Source organism: Lathyrus oleraceus, chromosome 1 (genome assembly GCF_024323335.1).
Source record: "Lathyrus oleraceus cultivar Zhongwan6 chromosome 1, CAAS_Psat_ZW6_1.0, whole genome shotgun sequence".
In the NCBI taxonomy this organism is placed as follows: domain Eukaryota; kingdom Viridiplantae; phylum Streptophyta; class Magnoliopsida; order Fabales; family Fabaceae; genus Lathyrus; species Lathyrus oleraceus.
The window spans coordinates 380,061,564-380,083,967 of record NC_066579.1 but is presented as its reverse complement, the minus strand read 5'-3'; the positions used below and the strand labels follow the sequence as shown (position 1 = coordinate 380,083,967).

General features: G+C 34.6%; 1 protein-coding gene across 1 annotated transcript; it reads left to right on the top strand.

Annotated features, from left to right (window-relative positions):
* The first annotated feature begins 6,028 nt into the window (after nt 1–6,028).
* LOC127138187 (vacuolar-sorting receptor 6) lies at nt 6,029–10,316 on the top strand. The gene is made up of 13 exons (XM_051064581.1): nt 6,029–6,542; nt 6,919–7,611; nt 7,695–7,783; nt 7,934–8,003; nt 8,126–8,209; nt 8,323–8,402; nt 8,527–8,608; nt 8,783–8,865; nt 9,305–9,368; nt 9,470–9,598; nt 9,686–9,789; nt 9,868–9,988; nt 10,087–10,316. Exons 1-12 carry the CDS (start codon nt 6,257–6,259, stop codon nt 9,976–9,978), a joined length of 1,875 nt encoding a protein of 624 aa, XP_050920538.1. The 5' UTR covers nt 6,029–6,256; the 3' UTR covers nt 9,979–9,988; nt 10,087–10,316.
* Nucleotides 10,317–22,404: the final 12,088 nt, after the last annotated feature.

Sequence of the window (22,404 nt, the reverse complement as noted above, 5' to 3'; positions counted from 1 at the left end):
ACAAATATAAACAAAGCCAAAATCATCAACAACATACAACTTTTATCAACAACAACATACCTTAAACAACATACAACAATCAACAAAAACAAAATCAACTACAACATAAAATGTGGATACATCTCACATGCCTGAAATGTGACGAGGAAGTGAAAGAAATTAGTTTCGTGTAACACTGTTGGAATTTTGTGAAGAAGTGGTATGCAGTCGTTCATGGAGTTAGGATGAGGTGTTAGAGAGTGTTAGGGTTTCATTTTGAGAGAGATGATTGCGCTCTGTCTTGAATGCGCGAACTTTTGTTTAAATATATGTTATACTTTTCACCTCAGTTGATATAAACGACCGTGATAACATGCATGTACATTTTAAACTATTTGCTATTATAGATCGTAGTGAAAGGTATTTTAGTTTTAAAATAAATATTATGATTATAAGTGACATGCCCATTTTGTAACAAAAAAAAGGAAAATGACTGGTGTTAGGATTCGAAGTTGTATGCCTTAACATATCAGTACGATTACTAATATGGACCATAGTGAAATATCTTTTAATAAAAGAAAAAATTTACAGGTTCCTAAATAAGAGCTCTTACTGCGGTTGGATTAATGACCGAGGTAATAACATGTTACGTTAGGTGCTTTTTCTTGTAGTGGTAGATTTCCTACTTCAACCTCCTAAGTGTTTGGAAGTCTATTCATCTGAATGTACATCTGTGAATCAGGTTAGGTGCTTTGGCATAAGCCTTACCCCTTAGACTATATACCAACGCATCTTCTAGCACCATGATAAAAGTTGTCAAATATGTTTTTATCTTTTGTCTTCTGCAAAACTCATTAAATTTTCCTAATACAACCTCTAGGAATCTACCACTCCTTGATCTCAAATCCCATAGCTTGTTTCTATCATCAAATTCTTCACCAGTTAATGATGAATGGCCAATAACATTGGAAACATCTAAAATATATAACCTACATTTAGAGCTTTTAGCCAAGATCACATCACCATATGAAATCTTCAATACCCCATGTTCAACTTAAATGCAATAGCCTAGATCATCAAACATACTTATGGATAACAAATTCTTCCTAACCTCGGGAACATATCTCACATTACATAGAAGGAACTCACGATCATCGAACATTTTAAGTTTTACCTTACCAACACCATGAACCTTGCAAGCCTGATTATTAGGAAGTCAGACGAATCCACCATCTTCCAGCTTCAAAGTCTTAAAGTATTATTTTCTTGGGAACTTATGATAAGACCATCCGGAGTCCATGACTCAATTCTTTTCAGCCTTCAAACTCAACACCACTACTCCACCAGTACTCTCATAGTTATCCTTATATGAGGAAACTTCAATTTGAAAAAAATCTTCATTGTCCTCCCTATTGGGTTAACCTCGTGGACCTATGTGCTTTCATGTATGATGTCCTTAATTATCTATTTGGTTTTGATGGTGATAACACTCTAGAGTGAAGTCTTCCTCAAAAGTGTTAACCAAGTCCATATGATTTTATGATGAAAATATTATAAGGTGAAGTCTTCATCAGATGTGGTGATCAAGTTGTGGTGCTTGAAGATCAAGATATCAAAGCCTATATTTGGAGGACAACACCTAATGTCAAGCGGCATTCGATGGATTCAATAAATATTTTTAATCAAGCAGTATGTCTAATGATAATGTCTATTATGAAGACATATCTCTATCCTCATCATAGCAAATATTCAAGGTTCTAGTAAAGTGCTAAAGTTAAAGAAATTTATCAAGGAACCTAACCTAATAAGAGGTATACTTGAAGAGGCAACTGGTGGCCTTTTATAGGGAGCTTGGTTATGTTGGTGGCGTCATTCCTTCTGATGCATCATCAATGAAGCAACTGAAAGGTTTGTTGAGATCGCTTGTAGGTGAACGCTAGAGAGGAAGGATATCTTTGGTAAGTGGAATAGAAATCTTGCCCCTCTTAACTATCTTTTTGAATAATTCGGTTATGTTGGTGGCGTCATTCCTTCTAATGCATCATTAATGAAGCAGCTGAAAGGTTCGTTGAGATCGCTTGTAGGGGAACGCTAGAGAGGAAGGATATATTTGGTAAGTGGAATAGAAATCTTGCCCCTCTTAACTGTTTTTTTGAATAATTCCTTTTTTGGCACCTCTTTTATTAGTTACGCAAATGAGATGAAATGTGAGAAAGCAATGTAGCATATGCAAAATGTTTTCTGAGTTTTATCTCTCCTATCGGGTACCTCAAATACTCTATCTATTAATGGAGCTTTTAACTTAGGGGTATTGAAAAAAATCCTCTAATCGGACCATACCTTCCCCAACACAAATGGAAGTTTAGGGTTTTCTCGCCCGAGCCATGGTGGACAACGAAGAAATTTGAATGGATAAGTCATATATCAAACATCATTGGCTGATTTCCACCCAGAAGCATGTATCGACTCCAACTGGGTTGCCTCCTGTGTTAGTAGCTCGTTTTGGTCCAAGAAAGGTTAGGGGTTTATGGTCTTTCATCTTTGACATAGATTATTTTTTAGTTTTTAAACAAATCTGAAGAAGCTCGCTAGGGAGACTTATCAAAGTTGTCATACCACACATGTCGGGCATCTATCGTCCTAAAATTTGGATTTTTCGGAAGATGGGAAGTCTTCCTACTAGAGCGTCTTTAGAGAGATAATGAGATGCTTAAAGTGTGGGTTGATGCCCTTATTGTCAAGAAAAATTGGTGTTCGGAAGAGATCCAGGAAGCCTTTTAATCATTTCTAGACATTGAGGTTGTCTTGGAACCTTTTGGGTAACTCAACACTCTGATTGAGGAGGTGAAGTTGCTTTCTCAAGAGGTGAATAAGAAGAACGAGGTCTTAGTTTCTTCCCAAGAATCTTTATATAGTGTGATGGTCGCTCTTGGTGAAGCAAATTGATCCTTGTACCCTTCCTGGAAAATGGTAGAAGAGCTTGATGCATCTTTAAAGGAGTCTCAAGAAGGATGATGACGGTCTTCGTGAGATATGTTCCAAGAACCATGTCGTGTTCAAGGAGTGCACGAAGTTGTTCGAAGAGATCCTCGTTATCACTCATGACTCTTTGGAGAGTACTTTCTAGTAGGTGGAGAATTTTATCTGATCGTGCCTATCTCTCAAGAGTAAGTATGTCTTGACTAAGTGATTGAAGACGAGAAGGTGGGTTAATTGGTTATATGCCCCCCCTTTTGTTCTGACGTGCTTGTGGACAACATGTGTGTATTCAGTGAATATGTAAATTTTATGGTTCTTTTCCTGCAATATGTATTTTAGTTTTCGTTACTTACCATTGTTTCTACGTGTTTACACGATATTTCTTTTAGTCAAAAGTATGTTTCCCTAGGATATATTTTGTCCTTCGAGATCATGCTCGATGTTTTGTTGGATGTCTCTAGAGATTATGCTCGGAAAGGACCTTAATACCCTTCCCTTCCCTAAGATGAAAACTTTGTTCGAGGTCGATGTAATGTGAACTCACCACACTACCTTTGGAGTGGCTAGCTACCTAGAGGGGTGAGCCAATATTTATCACTTTGTGGTATATTCTCTTTATATGTGCATTAGTGTTATGGGGATTTGATTGCTTTAGTGTATGCCTTTGGCGTATGTGGCAACACCCTCGAGTCTCTCTAATGGGGTTTTGACCTCTTTGGTCATACGCCGATGGCGTTTTTTATAGCACCCTTGACTCATTGCTATGTTTAATGATCATAGGGAAAAGAGAGATTTTAGTCAAAATTTATTTATTCATTGATGTAATAATATTGTACATCATAATAGTGCATCATACTTATTTTTACATATTAACTAAATTTAAAATTAACTAAGTGGCATAGCCACGACTTATTAATCACTGGGGACATGATAATTTACTTCAACTTTCACCTTGATTGGTTATATGCACATACCCAGCCAGGGTGATCCTTGTTACCTTCTGGGGGCGTGATTAGACATGGCAACATAACCCGTACCATCAGATACCCACTTGAACTCGTTTGAATTTGACGGGGAAACTCTGCTTTGATTGGATTTGAATTCGGGTTTGAGTTTTTCCCGATTATAAAATATGGTGATGGATCAGGTAATGAGGATACTAGTACCCACCTCGAACCTGCCCCAAACCCGCCCCATTTATTTTATTATGTACTTTATTATTTAATTTTGATAATTTAGAATGTTAAATATGTGTCAATATTTTGATATTTTGATTTGTATCAATTATTTAAAATATTTGAAATGTATTTATGGAAATTTTTGAAATTTTATTATTTTATTATTTGTATTTTAATTTGATTTTGGAAAAAATAAATATTTCTATTAAAAATATTGATTTTACTAAATGGATGTTGGTGGGGTGGGGATACCCGAACTCAACCCGAACCTGTTTGGGTCGGATTTGAGTTTTATTTCCCCATCCCCGTTGGAGATCGGGTCAGTGAACGAGGACTGTTTGGAGATTCGGGTTTGCGTTTTGGGAAAGTAAAAATTGTCTCTGACCTGCCCGTTGCCATGTGTGGCGTGATGATAGTCTAATCGGTTGTCCACATGTTCAACGTGTTAGTCTGGGTCATCGATTCCATCATAACTTTAAAGCTTTAGAGGTTTATCTAATGACCTTTGAATCCTTTTATCAAGGATGTGAGTGGATATATGGTTTCTTTTATGCTCTGGGGCCGGAGCGTCTTTGTCATACCTCTCTCCTTCGAGGATGGCGAACCTCTAGGGGAGTATGGTTGTCACCTCCTATTTAGGATCGGGAGGGGAGAGTCACGTGTCTTTGGTGATTGTTGTGACTCAATGACTTCTAGATTTCTCCTCGTGGTGTTGTTGCCCTGATACAAGTCGACTCAAGAATGACATCTTGATTTCTTTTGGAGGTTGCCTCTCACATAATATTATTCTTTGTATTGACATGTTGCATACTCTATTCAATAATGAACAACCATTTTGCCAATAGTTGTGAGTTATGTTGTTGCATTAGATTGTAAACATTATTCAGCATATCAGTAGCTCCTGCACTTTGAGGATAACTTGTAACAGCTGAAGGTTGGGGAGCGTTACTTGTCCAGTTATCATAAATAATTACGGAGGTCAATGCGAAGATTCGCCTTGATGAAATTGAGGTGTGGATCCGAAGAATAGAAAAGTTTGAAATACTCCTTGACTGACTCTCGGTGGAGCAAGATCTTATTGTGAAGGATTGGAAGGACATGCTACTAAGACCGAATCACATTGTGTTTCAGGAAGAGGAAAGGGATCTTTGATAGCTTCAACAGCAACAGCTTGTCATTGAACGACGGGTCGAGTGGCTTTGGATGCCACCGTGGTTGATAAATCGGAAGGATCTATTGAAAAAGGAAGTTGGAATTTCGAGGAAGATCGAGAAATGGAGATATGAACTTCTAAGAGAGGAGATATGAATTTTTGGATCAGAAGATATTTGAACGAGGAAATATGCGGGAATCAAATTTCGATTCCCACAAACGTCGCCATTGTTTCGTGGTGGATGCAGAATCGTTCGATGAATGATGTAATAATGCTCGTTAAAATGGGCTTGAGCTTCTGGTTCGATGGAGAGGGGGGTTGGCCTACAAGATTAACACTCTAACACATAAGTCACTAAGAGAATGAAAAGTGATGTGAGAGTGATAATGAATTTAAATATCGGAGAATGATGCGTTTTTCCTATTAACATCGGATACAATTTAAAATAAAAAGCGTATAATGATACATATCATCCGGATGCAACGACATACACCAATCTTTCGAACTAAAAAGATTATAATAAACAAAACAAAACAAAAATCTTCATAATTTTTTTTTGACAATTTTTGAATTAGTTTGGAATCAGCACGACGAGTTAAGGTAGAAAAGAGCTTTTAGTATGTTATCCAATACATGTTGTTTTGATGTCTTATTTTGTATCATAAACCTTTATGAAACAAAAAAATATTACAATGTCATTGTCAGACGTGTTTCTATATGTGTAGTAGATCCCCTGACTCATTCCACCATCTCCCTCTTCCATTTTACCTATCTTTTCCCTCTCTTTACGTCACAGCTTGATTGTGAAACTCAAACCTCTCCACCTTATTCAAATAACTTAACGAAAAAACAAACTCCCTTCTCTCTCTACTCTCTCTCTCTCTTTATGTAAACTTTCCACTCGTAAACACCAAGACAATTACAAAATCTTTGAGCTACACCTCCTTCTACCTCTGTTTCCTAAACAATGAAACCCTCCACGCTTCATCTTTTTGTCTTGTTCTTTCTTCTAAGCTATGTTCAAGGTCGTTTTGTAGTGGAGAAAAACAGCATAACTGTTCTGTCACCACATAAATTACGAGGTAAAAAAGATGGTGCCATAGGAAACTTTGGAATTCCAAATTATGGAGGCTATATTCTTGGATCACTTGTTTATCCTGATAAAGGCTCTCATGGTTGTCAAGTCTTTGATGGTGATAAGCCCTTCAAGTTTCGGTCTAATCGTCCAACTATTGTTCTTCTTGATCGCGGAGGTATTGATTTTTTCTTCTTCTTTTTGGTCAAACTTTACCAACGTTGACCTTTTCAGTTTATCACGTGCTTCATGTTTCTTTTATCATCTATGCTAATTCAATGTTTTGCCTCTTTAATTCTATATTTTTACTGTTACATAAGTTTACATGTTTTGTTTGTCACCGGTTCGAACCCGCACTCTTGAATCAGATGTCATGCACAAGTGAGATGACTTAATAGAATTATAGGATTTAATTTATATACTAGATCTAAAAAGTAAAAAATCACTCAAATGAGAAAGAGTACCTTCAATCAAAAGTTTCAACCATCTTCAGATTATAATTCTTTGAATCCAAGTTTTATATAGCTTATTGATAAAGTTACTTGCACTTGTAGAGTGTTATTTTGCCTTAAAGGTATGGCATGCACAGCTGGCTGGAGCTGCAGCAGTGTTAGTTACTGACAGTATTGATGAGACACTGATAACTATGGATTCGCCTGAGGAGAGTACCGATGCCGACGGATACATAGAAAAGATTGTAATTCCGTCGGTTCTAGTTGAAAAATCCTTTGGCGATTCATTGAAGGATTCTCTAAGTAACAAAGACGAAGTTTTGCTGAGAATAGACTGGAGGGAATCTGTACCTCACCCTGACGATCGGGTCGAGTATGAGTTCTGGACCAACAGCAATGACGAATGTGGTCCTCGTTGTGATGAACAGATGGATTTTGTGAAGAATTTTAAGGGTCATGCTCAGATTCTTGAGAGAGGTGGGTATACATTGTTCACTCCGCATTATATAACATGGTTTTGTCCAAAGCCGTTTGTTGAAAGCAGCCAGTGCAAGTCTCAATGTATAAACCACGGACGATATTGTGCGCCGGATCCTGAGAAGGATTTTGGTGAGGGATATGAAGGGAAGGATGTAGTGTATGAGAATTTGAGGCAGCTTTGTGTTCATAGAGTAGCGAACGAGAGTAACCGTTCGTGGGTGTGGTGGGATTATGTGACAGATTTTCATGTTAGGTGTTCTATGAAGGAGAAAAAATACAGCAAAGATTGTGCTGAAGTTGTCATGAAATCATTAGGTAAATGCATAATTTTTATACTTCTGTTAATTAGATTATGCTGTTTTTGTTTATTTTTTAAGAGTTTGATCTTAATACTACAGATCTTCCTATTGAGAAAATTAAGAAATGTGTTGGTGACCCTGAAGCTGATGTAGAGAATGAAGTCCTAAAGATTGAACAAACAGCACAGGTTAATATTTAATACTTACTTATATGACTTGTGAAAATTAATCAATTTTCAAACTGTTATCAACAAATAAAGGCTACTATTATATGAAATAAAGCATCAATTGCATATATCTAATAACTTATATGCTTTTGATCAATTTGTGGTATAAAGATTGGTGGAGGATCTCGTGGCGATGTAACCATCTTGCCAACATTGATTTTAAACAATGTCCAATATAGAGGTTAGTTACTAAAATGGACACATATTTTGCTTCTTCGACTTCGATTTCAACTTTGACTATCCTTTTCTTTTCATGGACATGTTTTATATACCAAAATTCTAAATTTTTCGTTTCGTCTAAAGGAAAATTGGAGAGAACATCAGTTTTGAAGGCAATATGTGCAGGATTTAAGGAAACTACAGAACCTCAAGTTTGTTTAAGCGGAGGTCAGTGTGCTTAATATTTCATCATATGAAAATCGAACTAACGATTGGTTCTTTTAGTTCAAAACTTCTACTGTGAGAGTGAGTTTAACTTTATTCTGGTTTCGGTTTATCAGATATTGAAACTAACGAGTGTCTGCAAAGAAGAAATGGAGGATGCTGGCAAGACAGAAGTGCCAATGTAACTGCTTGCAAGGTATAGATAAGCAATTTCTGTTACCAATTTTTCTTACAAAATATAAGAACTATGGACATATATAACGGTCCATAGTGATTCTGTGAGCGGCTGCAAATTGAACATTTTGTTATCTCTTTCTCAGGATACTTTCAGGGGAAGAGTTTGCGAGTGTCCTGTTGTGGAAGGTGTTCAGTATAAGGGTGATGGTTATACCACATGTGAAGGTATCCCTTCTAGAATATAACAAAGTTTCATCTTCATTTTATTTTTCGAATATTAAAATATATGTTCTTGTCTGAGATCATGATTCACTGCAGTCACCGCTTGTTTACTGTAATCAAAATGATAAGCATTTTTCCATGTTGTCGATGATATGCTTACTCTTCCTATTTTTACAGCTTTTGGACCTGCAAGATGTTCTTTAAACAATGGAGGTTGTTGGTCAGAGACTAGAAATAAAATTACTTTCTCTGCTTGTTCAGTTAAGTACTGCTTAACTAAATCTTCATCTTTTCTTCTTTTTTTTCATCCTGATTGTAAAATTTCGGGTAAATAGAGCTTTTGATCCATGTAACATGAGTGCTTTCTGGTTTTAGCCTCTTTGGAAAAAATTATGTTCTCTCCTTATAATTCAAGTTATAGTATTGACGTTTCTTTCTGTCCAAGTTAGATGATATGGCCATATGACAATGCCACATGAATAATCAAACTTGGACGTAAAGATGGTGTCGGCGTCAGATACTAAACTTAAGGGAATCCTTAAATGCATGGACACAATCTTAAAAGCAAAAAATTGCAGCGATTAAAATCAGAAAGTGTTTATATTACAAGGATTGAAAATGCTATTTCGAACAAAATATTTATTGAACTACATTCTCGGACACGGCTGAAGGCTAACGGTTTATCTTTTTTTAATAAAGGAATCCAAGGTAAATGGCTGTCACTGCCCGGTTGGATTTGTTGGAGATGGTATTAAGTGTAAAGGTAATATTTGTTTCCGCAACAATCTCAGACGCTATTGCCTTTACATGATCGATTTTGCAAAACAAATATAACTATTGTAAATCTTTTTCAATCTGATTCAGATGTTGATGAATGTAAGGAAAAAAGTGCTTGTCAGTGTGATGGCTGCAGCTGCAAGGACACTTGGGGAGGTTATGATTGTAAATGCAAAGGAGATCTTCTTTATATCAAGGAACAAGATATTTGTATTGGTAAGACATTCAAATCTTAACTGTTACAAAAGATTTCACATCATAGTTCATAGTCCAAGATTATCATTTTTGTTTTAACATTTGCAGAAAGAAATGGATCTAAATTTGGAAAGATACTCGCGTTTGTGGTCATAGCAGTTGTTGCGATAGCTGGTCTAGCTGGTTACGTATTCTACAAATATAGACTCAGGGTAAGCCGATTTATTCTCAACTATATATAACAAAACAATGTATCGGTAATTTGATTACTTATATCGGTAATTTTATAGTCTTACATGGACTCGGAGATCATGGCTATCATGTCACAATACATGCCACTCGACCAGCAAAGCAATGTAGTTCATGCGGAATCAGAGCCTTTACGACAAGGCAATGTATAAGAAACACAAGGTATTCAATTATTCATGAATCTCTTCATCTTTGGACAATTTTGCATTTATGTTTATCAATGTTCTTATTATGTAACTACTTTCATATTCTGTCTGCAGACATAAAAAGTACAAGACAAGATTGAATGTATATTTGCTGAGTTCATTTCACGGCGCAAAGGAAAAAATTCAGTACTTTTACTATAGGATAATCATGTGAACGATTGTACACATATAGACAGTTCTTTTACAGAATAATATCAAGTTTTTCACAGATTGTAAATAGATATATTGAGTTAGATGTAAATGTACACTATGTTCAAATCTATGCTAATGATGATATTTCACAATCCACTTTTTATATATGGTCAAATCTGCAAAAGGATTTATCAGATAGTGTATTTTTTGACAGAAAATACACTACCAAATAAATTTTGGAGTGGATTTTAGGGGGTGGTTGAGAAATTTCCAATCTCTAACGACAGCTTAGTTTTTTCATCTTCTCAAAGATCCTGACCCTAACTTAACCATTTAAGAAAACATAATCAAATAAAAGATACAGTGTGTCTGTTTACAATTTTCACTCTAACAAAGGATGTGAAGAGAGTTTTAGTTCAAATCCAAGTATTTCTTCTTTCAAAAGAAAGTGTATATATTTTTTATCACTCCATGCTTTGAATAATTTTTTTTTCTTTTTAGTTGAATAAAGCTTGTTCTCTTAAAGTTGCTTTGTGAAATTTCTTTTCTTTTTTCCTTGAGTTCTCACTATCATTATGTCACACTTATTTTTAAGCGAGTCCAAGAATAAATATAACTTTCTTGATTGGTTTATTGGGTGTGGTAATCCTTAGGATTAGAGTTATTGTGGTCTAACATACTATTGCTTAGAAATTTCATACAACTTTGAATTAACTATGTGACTTGCCCCGTATCACTTGTTCCAATGTGTCACACACTACTTTTATTATTGTAATTGTGTACTATTTCAAGAACTTTCTTAAATTTGAATTCTTGAGAAAAATCATTAAATATGTTTTTTTTAGAGTAATTTTTCAAATATTTGTTAACTATATACTGAGGATCAAACTATATACAAAGGATCAAAGTATTGACTATCTATTATATATATATATATATATATATATATATATATATATATATATATATATATATATATATATATATATATATATATAGAGAGAGAGAGAGAGAGAGAGAGAGAGAGAGAGAGAGAGAGAGAGAGAGAGAGAGAGAGAGAGAGAGAGAGAGAGAGAGAGAGAGAGAGAGAGAGAGAGAGAGAGAGAGAGAGAGAGAGAGAGAGAGAGAGAGAGAGAGAGAGAGAGAGATCTCAAAAGGTATATATATATATATTAATTGGGATACAAACAACTAAATAAAAATAATAGAAGAACTGAAATTGTCTTCCAATAACCAGTTACAATTGCTTTTAAAACTAATTTTCAACACTATGGTAATCGGTTACCAAAACGTAGTAACCACTTACAATTGTTTCAAAAGCCAAAAAAAATACAATCTTAACCGATTACCAAAATACAGTAACTGGTTACAGCACTTGGATTATGTGAATTTCATAACATGCAACCTTAATTCAAGTGTTACAAGTCTCTCATGCACATATGATTTTTCAACCTTTTGAAGACTTTACTCGACAATCCTTTTGTCAGCAAATCGACCACTTGCTATTCATATATACAACATCTCAATCTCAATCTTCCTTCACTAACAAGTTCTCTCAAGTAGTGAAATCTCATCTCAATATGTTTGCTCCTCCCATGTGCAATTGGGTTCTTAGCAAGGTTTATAGTAGAAACATCATCAACCAAGAGTGTTGTAACGTCACCCTCTTCACTGCTCAGCTCCTTCAACGGATTCATTAACCACACGGCTTGGCACGCACACAACGGAGTTGTAATGTACTCGACCTCAGAAGAAGAAAGTTCTACTACTGTTTCCTTCTTCAAACACCATGAGATTGACGTTTTAGCGAACATAAAGATGTATCCAGTTGTTGTTAGCCTGAGTTTTTAGCTAAGTGAAAAGTCAACAAATTTATGGTCAAGATACATTGACATTACTAAATGTCTAAAAAGCTCAAGCTCAAAGCTTCAACATAGTGGTCGTATTGACCTGTTGGTTCAACTGAGCTGCAAGTGGAGTTGAGGGGAAAAGGTTTTGAAGGGTCTCTATAACAGATCCACAAGATTAAGATCACTCTCTCTTCCAAACATGTTAAGAATATTGAAATATCACAAAACCACCTTTCGATACGTAGTCGAAGTTGACGCGTTAAGTGTTGAAGACTTAGGATATTTTTAATTCCTAAGACTAAGTGATTTGGAGATACATCCACATTCAAAAAAGGCAAGTAATACTTTTAGAGACGGTTATTGCCAGTTATCGTCATATTTTGGTGGGTTTTCAGCAGTTACATCCTTGAAGACGGGCGGGGGCAAGTTAAAACACGAAAGTCTATATAGTGGGATACATGTCAAATTCATAAGATTCAACTGTGGTCGATGGTTTTCTTTGTAATAGTATATAATGCAAGTTTATGCATTGTTATAGAGGTCTCAAATTCTCACCATGTCTCTTTAGAACCAAAGTACCAGAGTCATAGAGTGAAACAGGTTGTGAGACATGTGAGTCTGCGTCCATCACTTTAACTTTTTGCAAAAAAAATTGTATTCAAAGCATTTACGTTAAATATCATTTAATTCATTTAATTTATTTAATTTATTTATCGTTTACTGCCTTTATTCAAAGTCTATCTTCTGCATTCAATTGGTCAATGTTCAAACTGTAAGACCCCAATTTTGACCCTAAGATCCCTCATGCAATTTCATCATAAGCATTAGCATTGGGATCATACCTTGGCATCCTCCTTACCACTTTTCATTGGGTTTGTTTTGGGAGAGATCACCAAGAACTATGTGATTGTATCATACTTGTATTTTATCATTTTCACTAACCAAAATACCAAAAATATGTCTTTGTATTTGCCTAACTCTTTTGTAGGTAGGGCATGATCCTATTGATCTATCAAGTTCACATCTAGGGTTTGAGACCCTCATGAACAAAGAGCACAACCATGAATTGATCTAAGAATGGTTATGAACATCATATGTGAGTTCCATTGATCCCTACATGTTATATTGATCAAGTGTTCTTCAAGAGTTTGGAAGTGATTTGCCTTGCAAACCCTAGTTTGATTGGGTATCTTGAGTAACTTCTCCAACAAGCTATCTTACCAATTGATCAAATTTCTAAAGGGACACTTCAAAATTCATCATCTTATGCATATATGATCTACCATGAGCCTAGAAAGTCAAGAGAATTGAAGATTAACAAGTTGGTTGATGGTGGTTGGCCAGATAAATTCATCTGATCAAAAACTGGGTCTCCCTAGACCCTATCTCCTACAATTTTCACCATATGAAAATGATTCTAATATAAAACTTACTCTAAATGACATTCCAAACAACTTTCATGTTGAGACCTAGAGCTAGTTTTGCTTGGAAAATCATTTTCTATGTTGAAACATTATAGGTCATTTTGTCTAAACCCTAATTTGAAAGACAACTTCTCAAGGCCATAACTTGCTCAATTTTTATGATATGAAAGATTTCCAAGTTTCACAATCCAATTCAAGATGTATAATTCAACTTTTATATTTTGAGTGAGAGCTAATTCAACTTTTATGAGCATGTGATATGAGGTTACATTATAGGTCACTTTTGACCTATACCATTGAACAAGTGATTTTTCTAAACTTCAAAAATGCATAACTCTATCATTTCAAATCCAAATGACATGAAATTGGTGACCATTTTGAAGGTATTTGAAATATATATAATTTTTATGAAGACATGTTTCTCATTTGAAGCTCACATAAAAAGTTAAGAAAGGTGGAATATGGAGATATATGGCTTGACACTTAGAAAAAATTTCAACATGTTGAAATTTCCAAACTTCCACTTCAAAATTCATCATTATACAAGCTTCAAATGGAAAAGTGTTGAACATGAAAGTTGTTCCTCTTGATCTAACCTTTCAAAAAAGTCCAATTTCATCCATTTTGGACAAGATTTGCTAGGGCTACGTATGGCTTGAACATGGTATCATCATTTGGCAAAGATCAAATTTCAAATCTTCATGTACACTTGCCTTGCAATCCAAGTTGATTTCAGACTCTCTCACACTCAATTGTGGACCTAAAGCAATGATCTCACGGGCCTAATCACGCCCATGCACCCATGTATCATCCATTGCCAATTTTGGAAAGTGATTTAGAAGGTGCAATTATCACTTGATCCAGCTATAAATAAAGCTCCATATGCTCAGAATTCAACACACATTCCCGCCAGCTTTGATCCTAGACCCCTAACCCTTCCATTTGAGAGGATAATCCTGAGAATTTCATCTTGAAATTGAGTTTGAATCTCACTGTTTTGAGATTCAAAACTCCAGGGATCCAAGACCTTTTGTGCATTTCATTCTACTTCTGCAAGCATTCTGAGTGAGATCAAGCACGAGCCAAGGCAAGAACTGTTGAATCCATACTTGCATTGAAGGTATTTTCCAGAAAATTTCATCTCTTCGATTCTCTCTCAATCTTGCTCAATTCTCTTGATTCTTTGGTTGTCTGAAGTCCTACCAATGTAGACAAGAATATTGAGTTGCTTAGAGGTCAAATCGAAGCAACTCAGTTGACATACCTAAAAATTCAACTCCTCATATCTTTCTATATGTGAGGAGTTAGTTAAAATTGAGGTCAGATTCGTGCTCTACGTCATTTTTCTTTCAGATCATGTCCTCCTTTTTCATTTTTTTATGGTGATGAGTGAACCAGTCCGGCCAGGGTCACCGGAGAAGATGATCGGCCTTTGGACGCCGGTGATGTGTTGGCACGGTTCAGAGCCATTGATCTCTTTTAAATTGTTTTAATCTCGTGCATTGTTTTTAATTACCATGTTTGTGCCGCGTTGACTCAAGTCTACCATGGAACGCGTGCTGGTGGCCACTTGATCTTCCACCTCAATTAATGAGGGAGATCAAGTGGTCCACGTTTTTTCTGATTATTTGAATTTCATTTTAATTGCTTTATTTTCATTAATTCATATTAATTTTAATATTGATCCAAAAAATATGAGAGTTTCACCCAAAATTTTCAAATAATTTCCTCTTTCATATTCTGAATTAAAATTATTTTTTGGATCATTATTAATATTTTTCATGATTTAATTGATTTTTCATTTGTTTTTAATTGTTTAAAAATACTTTTAAGTGTTTAAAAATTCTAAAAAATTTTCTTCAAGGTCCTTTGACCTTGTTTGACCTATGATAAATCTCATGGCCATTTATTTGGTGTTTTAATGAGGTTTTAGGAATTTGACAAACCATATTCAATTTAAATGTATTATTTTAGCATTTTTAATTTGAATATATGCCAAATAATTTTGTTTACCAATTGTGATGACTTGTTTGTGTTTGACTCTTGATGTTGGGCCTTGATCAAGGTTGATTTGACTTTGTCAAGTTAATATCATTGGATTTAGGGGATTGATGGAATGTACATTCCATCTCCCAAAATGAATGGATGATATTAATTTGGTAAAAATCCTCCTTTGATCAATTTGAGTTTTCATCTATTCCCCTCCCATTTCATCTCATTCCCTTTCTTTATGCATTCATTTCATTTGGCCTATGATATCTCAAAGTCCTAAAGTTAGTTGATTGAAAAATTAACATGAGTATGGATGAGATTAGGCCACACCTTTTGCACATTCTTTTTGTGTGTGGTATGTTTCATGAGCATAGTCCATAATATTATGTCTCTAACATGCATTAACACCAAAATTCTATTGCCCGACCTCAAATAGTTGTGACTTCTACATAAGTCCAATTATGATTGCTTAACATAGTGCTAAATTTGTGACATAAAAGGCATAACATTCTAGTTAGTGAGATTGTAAGTCTCCCCTCTTTCATGGTATTGTGTGGAAACTTGGCCTTTTTTCCTTCCTTTGGAAGATGCCTTGGCTCAAGGATCCATGCTTGTGATAAGTGGGTTGAGTGTTCTCCAAAGAATGTCTAAAAAATGGAAAGCAAAAACAAAACAATACTAACTTCTAACATATTAACAACTGACTTTTAATTTCAAGCAATTTACTTTAATGTCATTTAATTCTAGCTTTTATACATTTTGCCATTGTTCATATCATTCTAATTGTTTATGTTAATATAATTTTCACTTTGTCCACTTGGACCATATTGTGTGATATTCCTTATGTGTATATAATTTGCTTGTTTGTGTGGTCTTTGACCATTAATGTACATAATAACAACAAAAACCCTAAAAAACTTTTGTGTGGACTGTTGGCTTGATCTTGGACAAATGGACTTAGAACTTAGGCAACATTCCTATGCTAAAGAACTTGGCCAATGCCAACTTATTGAGAAACCAAGTGCTTGCAATTTGAAACTTCATCTGATACATCATTCCAGATCCCTTTGAGTTCATCTCCAACATGATCATTTTGAAGTTGTTATTTTGAACCTGTGACTTGTGGAATTCATCTGTTACATGGGTTATTTTGAATAAGATCATGGGATGGATAAGCTTGGATGTGGCTATCTTTATTTGATGCCTTTCTCTTCAAGATAATATAATTGTGCATTTGTATATTGCTTGATTCTAAAAGTCCAAGGGAATTCTGGGTTTCTATTGACATTCTTGTCTATTGGATTGCTACCCATTTGGTCAGATCTTTTCAACTCTCAACTTTTAATTTTGTGCATAGGATTAGTCCCTTCATTTTCTCCCCATTTCTTTAATTTCAAAATCTCTCCCTCCCTTTTCAAAAATCTTCTTTGATTAAACTTATTTTGTTCTAAACTTTGACCACTTTGCAAAAAGATAGAAACTTTGGCCTTATGCCATTGTATTTTCAAACTTCTTTTCTTAAATCAAACTTGTAAATAAACTTAACCATACTTGACTTAAACTTTCAAAAAGCCAAAAAGAACTAACTCATTCAACCATTTTTAGGCGTTTGTGCCTTTCAAACCTAATTTTTTTTAAAAGCAATGCATCCACTTTGAAATTTGTATCATGAACTACGAGGTTTTGATCCCTCATTTTTATGTTGGTACGTAGGCACAAGACTGAAGGTCTTGCCAAACACAAAAATATAATTAATGAATTCTTTTCTCATCCCCCCATTCTATTTTTTTGTAAACATCATTTTGTACCAAATACATATGCATACAAAAAGGGCTCCCTAGGAGTACCTAGGACACTTTGGGTGCTAACACCTTCCCTCGGTGTAACCAATCCCTTTACCTGTAATCTCTGACATTTTATTAGTTTTGATTTGAAAACTTCTTACTTTTGGGTTTTGTTCGTACTTTTTCCCTTTTCCCTTGGAAACAATAAAAGTGCGGTGGCGACTCTTGTTATTTGATCTTTAGCTTATCCATAGTTTGATGATCATGAATTTACCACTACACAAACGTTTAATTCTAAGTTACACACATTTTCACCGTAATTTATCTTTGCACAAAGTGTCTTTGAGATTTTTCGAGTTAATCTTTTAAGTTAATTAAACTCGTGATTGTTTGCTAAAAACACCAGTAAACAAATTAGCACACATGGTGGGACCCTTTTAAGTAAAGAGTTTAATTTTTAGAGAAAAGTAATGTCTCTTTTTTCTATAAATTTTGTTTTTTATTTATTAAATGGCTTCGGTTGTCGAGTATGTATGTGTCCGAGGAGTGGCAAGTCTCTTCCTGAAATGACACATACACAGTCTAGAAACCTTACCCCTCCTGAGAATAATTCTCCAAATTTATAAGAACAACGAGTCGAATGGAAGACGGGCAACATATGAACTTCAACTTCTGTTGGAGAAATGACTATCGTTATAAATCAGATAGCGGCGTCGATTGTATCACCAGAAATGGTGGTATCCTTACCACAAGTAACAAGTGTGCCATCTATATAGGGCTACGAAAAATGTGATAGGAGACCAAATGCCTCCTTTTCCTTTGAGTTTCACGCTACCTTTAAATGGTAGGGAATAACCTTATGACATTCCAAATGCGACGATGGAAAACATGTACCCTGGTGCATCTATCTATGTAGAGAATTCTTGACAGTTGTTTTATCAATGGTACGTATTTTTGTATCGTCTCCATGGGTATTAGTGTGATATCACTATCGTTAAAAAATTAATATGATTTTAAGCGAAATATTTCAAGATGTTTGGTTACGGAATGTAAATACACAAATGATAGATAAAGTTTCAGAGATATGAGAGCTTGTCGGGATTGGATTTCATTCACCGATTGAATAAGTAGTTTACTGATCAATTACACAAAACCTAGATATTCATCAATATCATCATGTATCGCTAAAAAACAAAGTTTATGTCTAAACTTCTGATGACAGTTCGACCTTATTGTTTAATTGACGATTTCTCAGCCTATTAAGCAATAAGGTAGCATTAAGAATCGATACTTACGATGAATGTTAAACCTAAATCGATGTCTAGCATTTAGAATCTAACAGATGATTATCTTAGATCAAGATTCGAACTGTATTTCTTAGTATCAATTCCAATCTATCAAGTTAAACAGTGAAACAAAGATAACATCGATATTAGTTCATAATTAGATTGTATATAACGCCATGATCAATAAACATACGTAATGTTTTGGTGAACTACATCCAATCCTAACAAGAAATGGATTTAGCTACTCATGGTAGCTTGATACAAACAAGAAGAATGAAGATGAATATGCATCAAATGTGATTTCCTGACGATTGATGTGTATCTAGCTCCTGATCTTCAAGAATCACCATTTCTTGTTGTTTAATGTGTTTATTCTTCCCAAAAAATGATATATCCCTAATTTTCTCACTTTGAAAGGTAATTATAGTGGTATGAAAAGTGGACTCACGCTTAGCCTAGGAAGGTTGTACTTAAGGTAGCTAACATACAAGAAACTTAAACTTCCATAACCTACATTGAGCCCAAGAAACGACGTTTAGTGCCCATGCGCTGCCAATTCACTCTCAGCGCGGAACTTTATGTTTTATTTTTCCTTGGAGCTGCGCTCAACACAGGTACAAGCATGGGAAGCTTTTCTTTAAAGATAATTAGTGAGCATTTCTTATATCATTTGATGACCAAAACTATTGTACATGCATGAATACCTACAAGTTGAGCTGACATAGAGTACTTTAAGCAAAATCTATTTACATAACTACCAAAACTATTATTTACAACAAAGTTGGTGTTGTAACACTTGAATCTTATAAAACAAACTAATAAATGTCAATTTTCCATGTACAATTTCATAAATATTTCGCACTTATAAACTCTCCCCAACTTAGAAATTTGTTTGTCCTCAAACAAATATCTTAAAAGCCTGCAAGAAAACAAGAGTAACTTCCAAGATTTTTCAAGAACAATCCATTTTAGAGAAACAAAATGACAAATGCATGGTTAAAATATTTAAAGTACAAGTAAGATTTATTCTTATCACATCCAGAATCAAACCATGATCGCGAAACAAGTCCTAAACACAAAAGTCATGTCATACATTCCAATACAACACAAGTTCAATCATGAATCATACCTAACTTTCTTTAAGTTGATAAAGAACATTATGAGGGACATGACTCACACCCAACAATCTTGCTAACATCTTGATCAACTTATGTATTCATCCAAGCAAATCATATTGAAAGCACAAAAGCACAAATCAAAAAGGTCTTTCAAGGGTTTTATTATGGTTTGATAAACAAAGAAAGGCCATATCAAAGGGTAATTGAAACAAAGTTGCCAAACTCTAGAAGAGCATTCACTTTTTCTAACATTATATCATTCACAACTTCGTTTATACTTATTTTTGTTCGAATGCTACACCCTTGATTCACGTTTGTTGGCACAATTCGTGTTTGCCACTTTTTCTTTCACACTTTTTCATTTCTTTTTCTTTTTTCTTTTTCTCAATTTTTATTTCTTTTTTGATTTCTAAGCAGCCCACCTTTTTCTCCCCAACTTTAATACAACCAACTTTTTAGTAAGAATGCTCTTCCATTTTATACGACAATAGACAAAATTTCAACCACAAATGAAGGATGATGGTTCAAGTATTTCAAGAAAACTTTCAGAATTCGTTCAAAAAAATAAATGATGAACTAATTCTTTAAGTGCAAAGGAAAAATTTCACAATTCAAAATTGATATAGATTCTGACATTAAGGCTTAAAGTGGTTAACAAATTCTCGCTCACTCATAAGGTATATCACTTTGGTAAAATGGTTGTGCTCAAATAAAAAAATATCTTGATCACTTTTATGCTTTCATTCAAGTTAACACAATTGCAAGATTAAGCATAAGCCAACCGAGTTAAAACAAATAATTGATGGTCTCCTGTGCATATAGTAAACAATGGAAAGCTTCTTCACATTTAGGTTTTATTCTAATGTGATTCAATCATGATACCAGTACTGCAAAAGAATGCATGAACACATTTTTGTAAAAATTGCAAGTTTTATATTCATACTATGCTCTAGAAAGCAATAAACACGTACCTTGACATTGCACCATCTTTCAAGCTTTTATCATTACCACTTGCATTTGCTTGTTGAATATTCAAACTTGAAACAATTACTCAAGGTTTCTTTAAGCCATCAAGAGATAAGCTTTGAGAACAAACTCAAAAAATATTTTTTCTAAAATTTAACAACTTGAAATTAAAACTAAACTACTACTACTCGAACCAAATTAAACAAAACAACAACTTAATTACCAAAATCCACCATAAAGCTATGTTGACATAAGATGCCAACCAAAAATCCCAAATCCAACAAAGATCAAAATAAGTTCATAACACCATAAATTAGTTCAACGAAAACATGATAAATAAATAAATGACTGAAAGCTTATAGATTTCACTAGTAATGACGAGCTTTTTAATCAAATAATCCATAATCCTCATCACATTCACTCATGTCTTATGTTTCCTATTCATCTTCTGCTTCACCTTTTTCATCAACCTCTAGATCAACTGCCTCTTCCTGAACAAATGGCCTGACCGCAAGCCAATTAATACAATTTTTCTTACTGATACAGCAGGTCGCGCTTAGCGCGAAATCTTGGGCTCAACGCTGGATCATGGGCATCAGGTTTTTGAAAATGCGTTATTGCTTTCAAAATGTCATTCATTTTCATCCTTAAAGACTTAAAATACAAAATCCAAAACTAAAATACTTACAAAGTTGGGTTGCCTCCCAACAAGCGCTTGTTTAATGTCGTTAGCTCGACTTTTTTTCAAGTGAATTCAAGGTGGTCTTTGTGATATGATCCAATCATCTGCATCACCATCATGTGGCTTTGTCTTGACATGTCTCTTTATTGGCTCGACCCTCTTGACAATATCATGAATGACTTTCTTGCAAGTTTTTCCTTTCTCACAAATTCTTATGATTCCTTTGCTTTTCTTTGAGAATGTGTTTATATTTATTTCCTTTTTTAGTATGAAAGCTTCCAATGATGTTTTAGGATTTTTTATACAGTCATCAATATTCTCTTCTTTTATTGTTTTGTCAAGAGCATACATTTGAAAACATATTCCTTTATTGGTTGGATGCTTGCTTGCTTCAAACAAACAAAAGTTGACTTCTTCATCATACACTCTTACTTTTATCACTCCCTCATCCACATATATCATCATTCTTGTTATTTTCATGAAAGGTCGGCCTAAAATCAAAGGTCCATCATCATCTTGTTCAATATCCATCACAATAAAATCAATTGGAAATAAGAACTTGTCCACCTTAACCAAAACATCTTCAGTTATTCCTGATGGACGGGTGATGGATTTATCTTTCAACTGCAATGTCATCTTTGCCTATTTAACTTCAAGGTTGCCTAACCTCCTAACCACCGACAACTGTATCAGGTTTAGGCTTGAACCCAAATTAACTAATGCTTTGCCAATGTTTACATTCCCTATAGTGTCATGCAATGTAACTCTCCCAAGGTCTATTTCTTTCTGTGGAATTGTTTTTTGAATGATGACACTACAAGTAGCATCTAGGTTTATAATCTCTTGATCCATATACCTCATTTTCTTCGCGAGAACATCCTTCATGAACTTAGCATAAGTTGGCAATTTTTCAATATCTTAAAAAAATGGAATATTTATCTGCAACCGACTAAATATATCCAAAAACCTTCCATAATGCCTTGCATTATCTTTCTTGGTAGGAGAATGCAAAAAACGTAAATGTTGTTGAAAAGTATATTTCCGGCAAATATTTTTGTATCGTATCCAGAGAGATTGGTTGTTATTACCGCCGTTCTATAATTCAAATTGTTATAAGTTTAAAATGTAACCAAGTTGT

Bases quoted from the DNA above. Each gene is read 5' to 3' on its own strand.
- LOC127138187 (XM_051064581.1), top strand. From the start codon at position 6,257: ATGAAACCCTCCACGCTTCATCTTTTTGTCTTGTTCTTTCTTCTAAGC. The intron at 8,403-8,526 runs GTATAGATAAGC...TCTCTTTCTCAG, and splicing joins CCAATGTAACTGCTTGCAAG to GATACTTTCAGGGGAAGAGT. The intron at 9,369-9,469 runs GTAATATTTGTT...AATCTGATTCAG, and splicing joins AGATGGTATTAAGTGTAAAG to ATGTTGATGAATGTAAGGAA.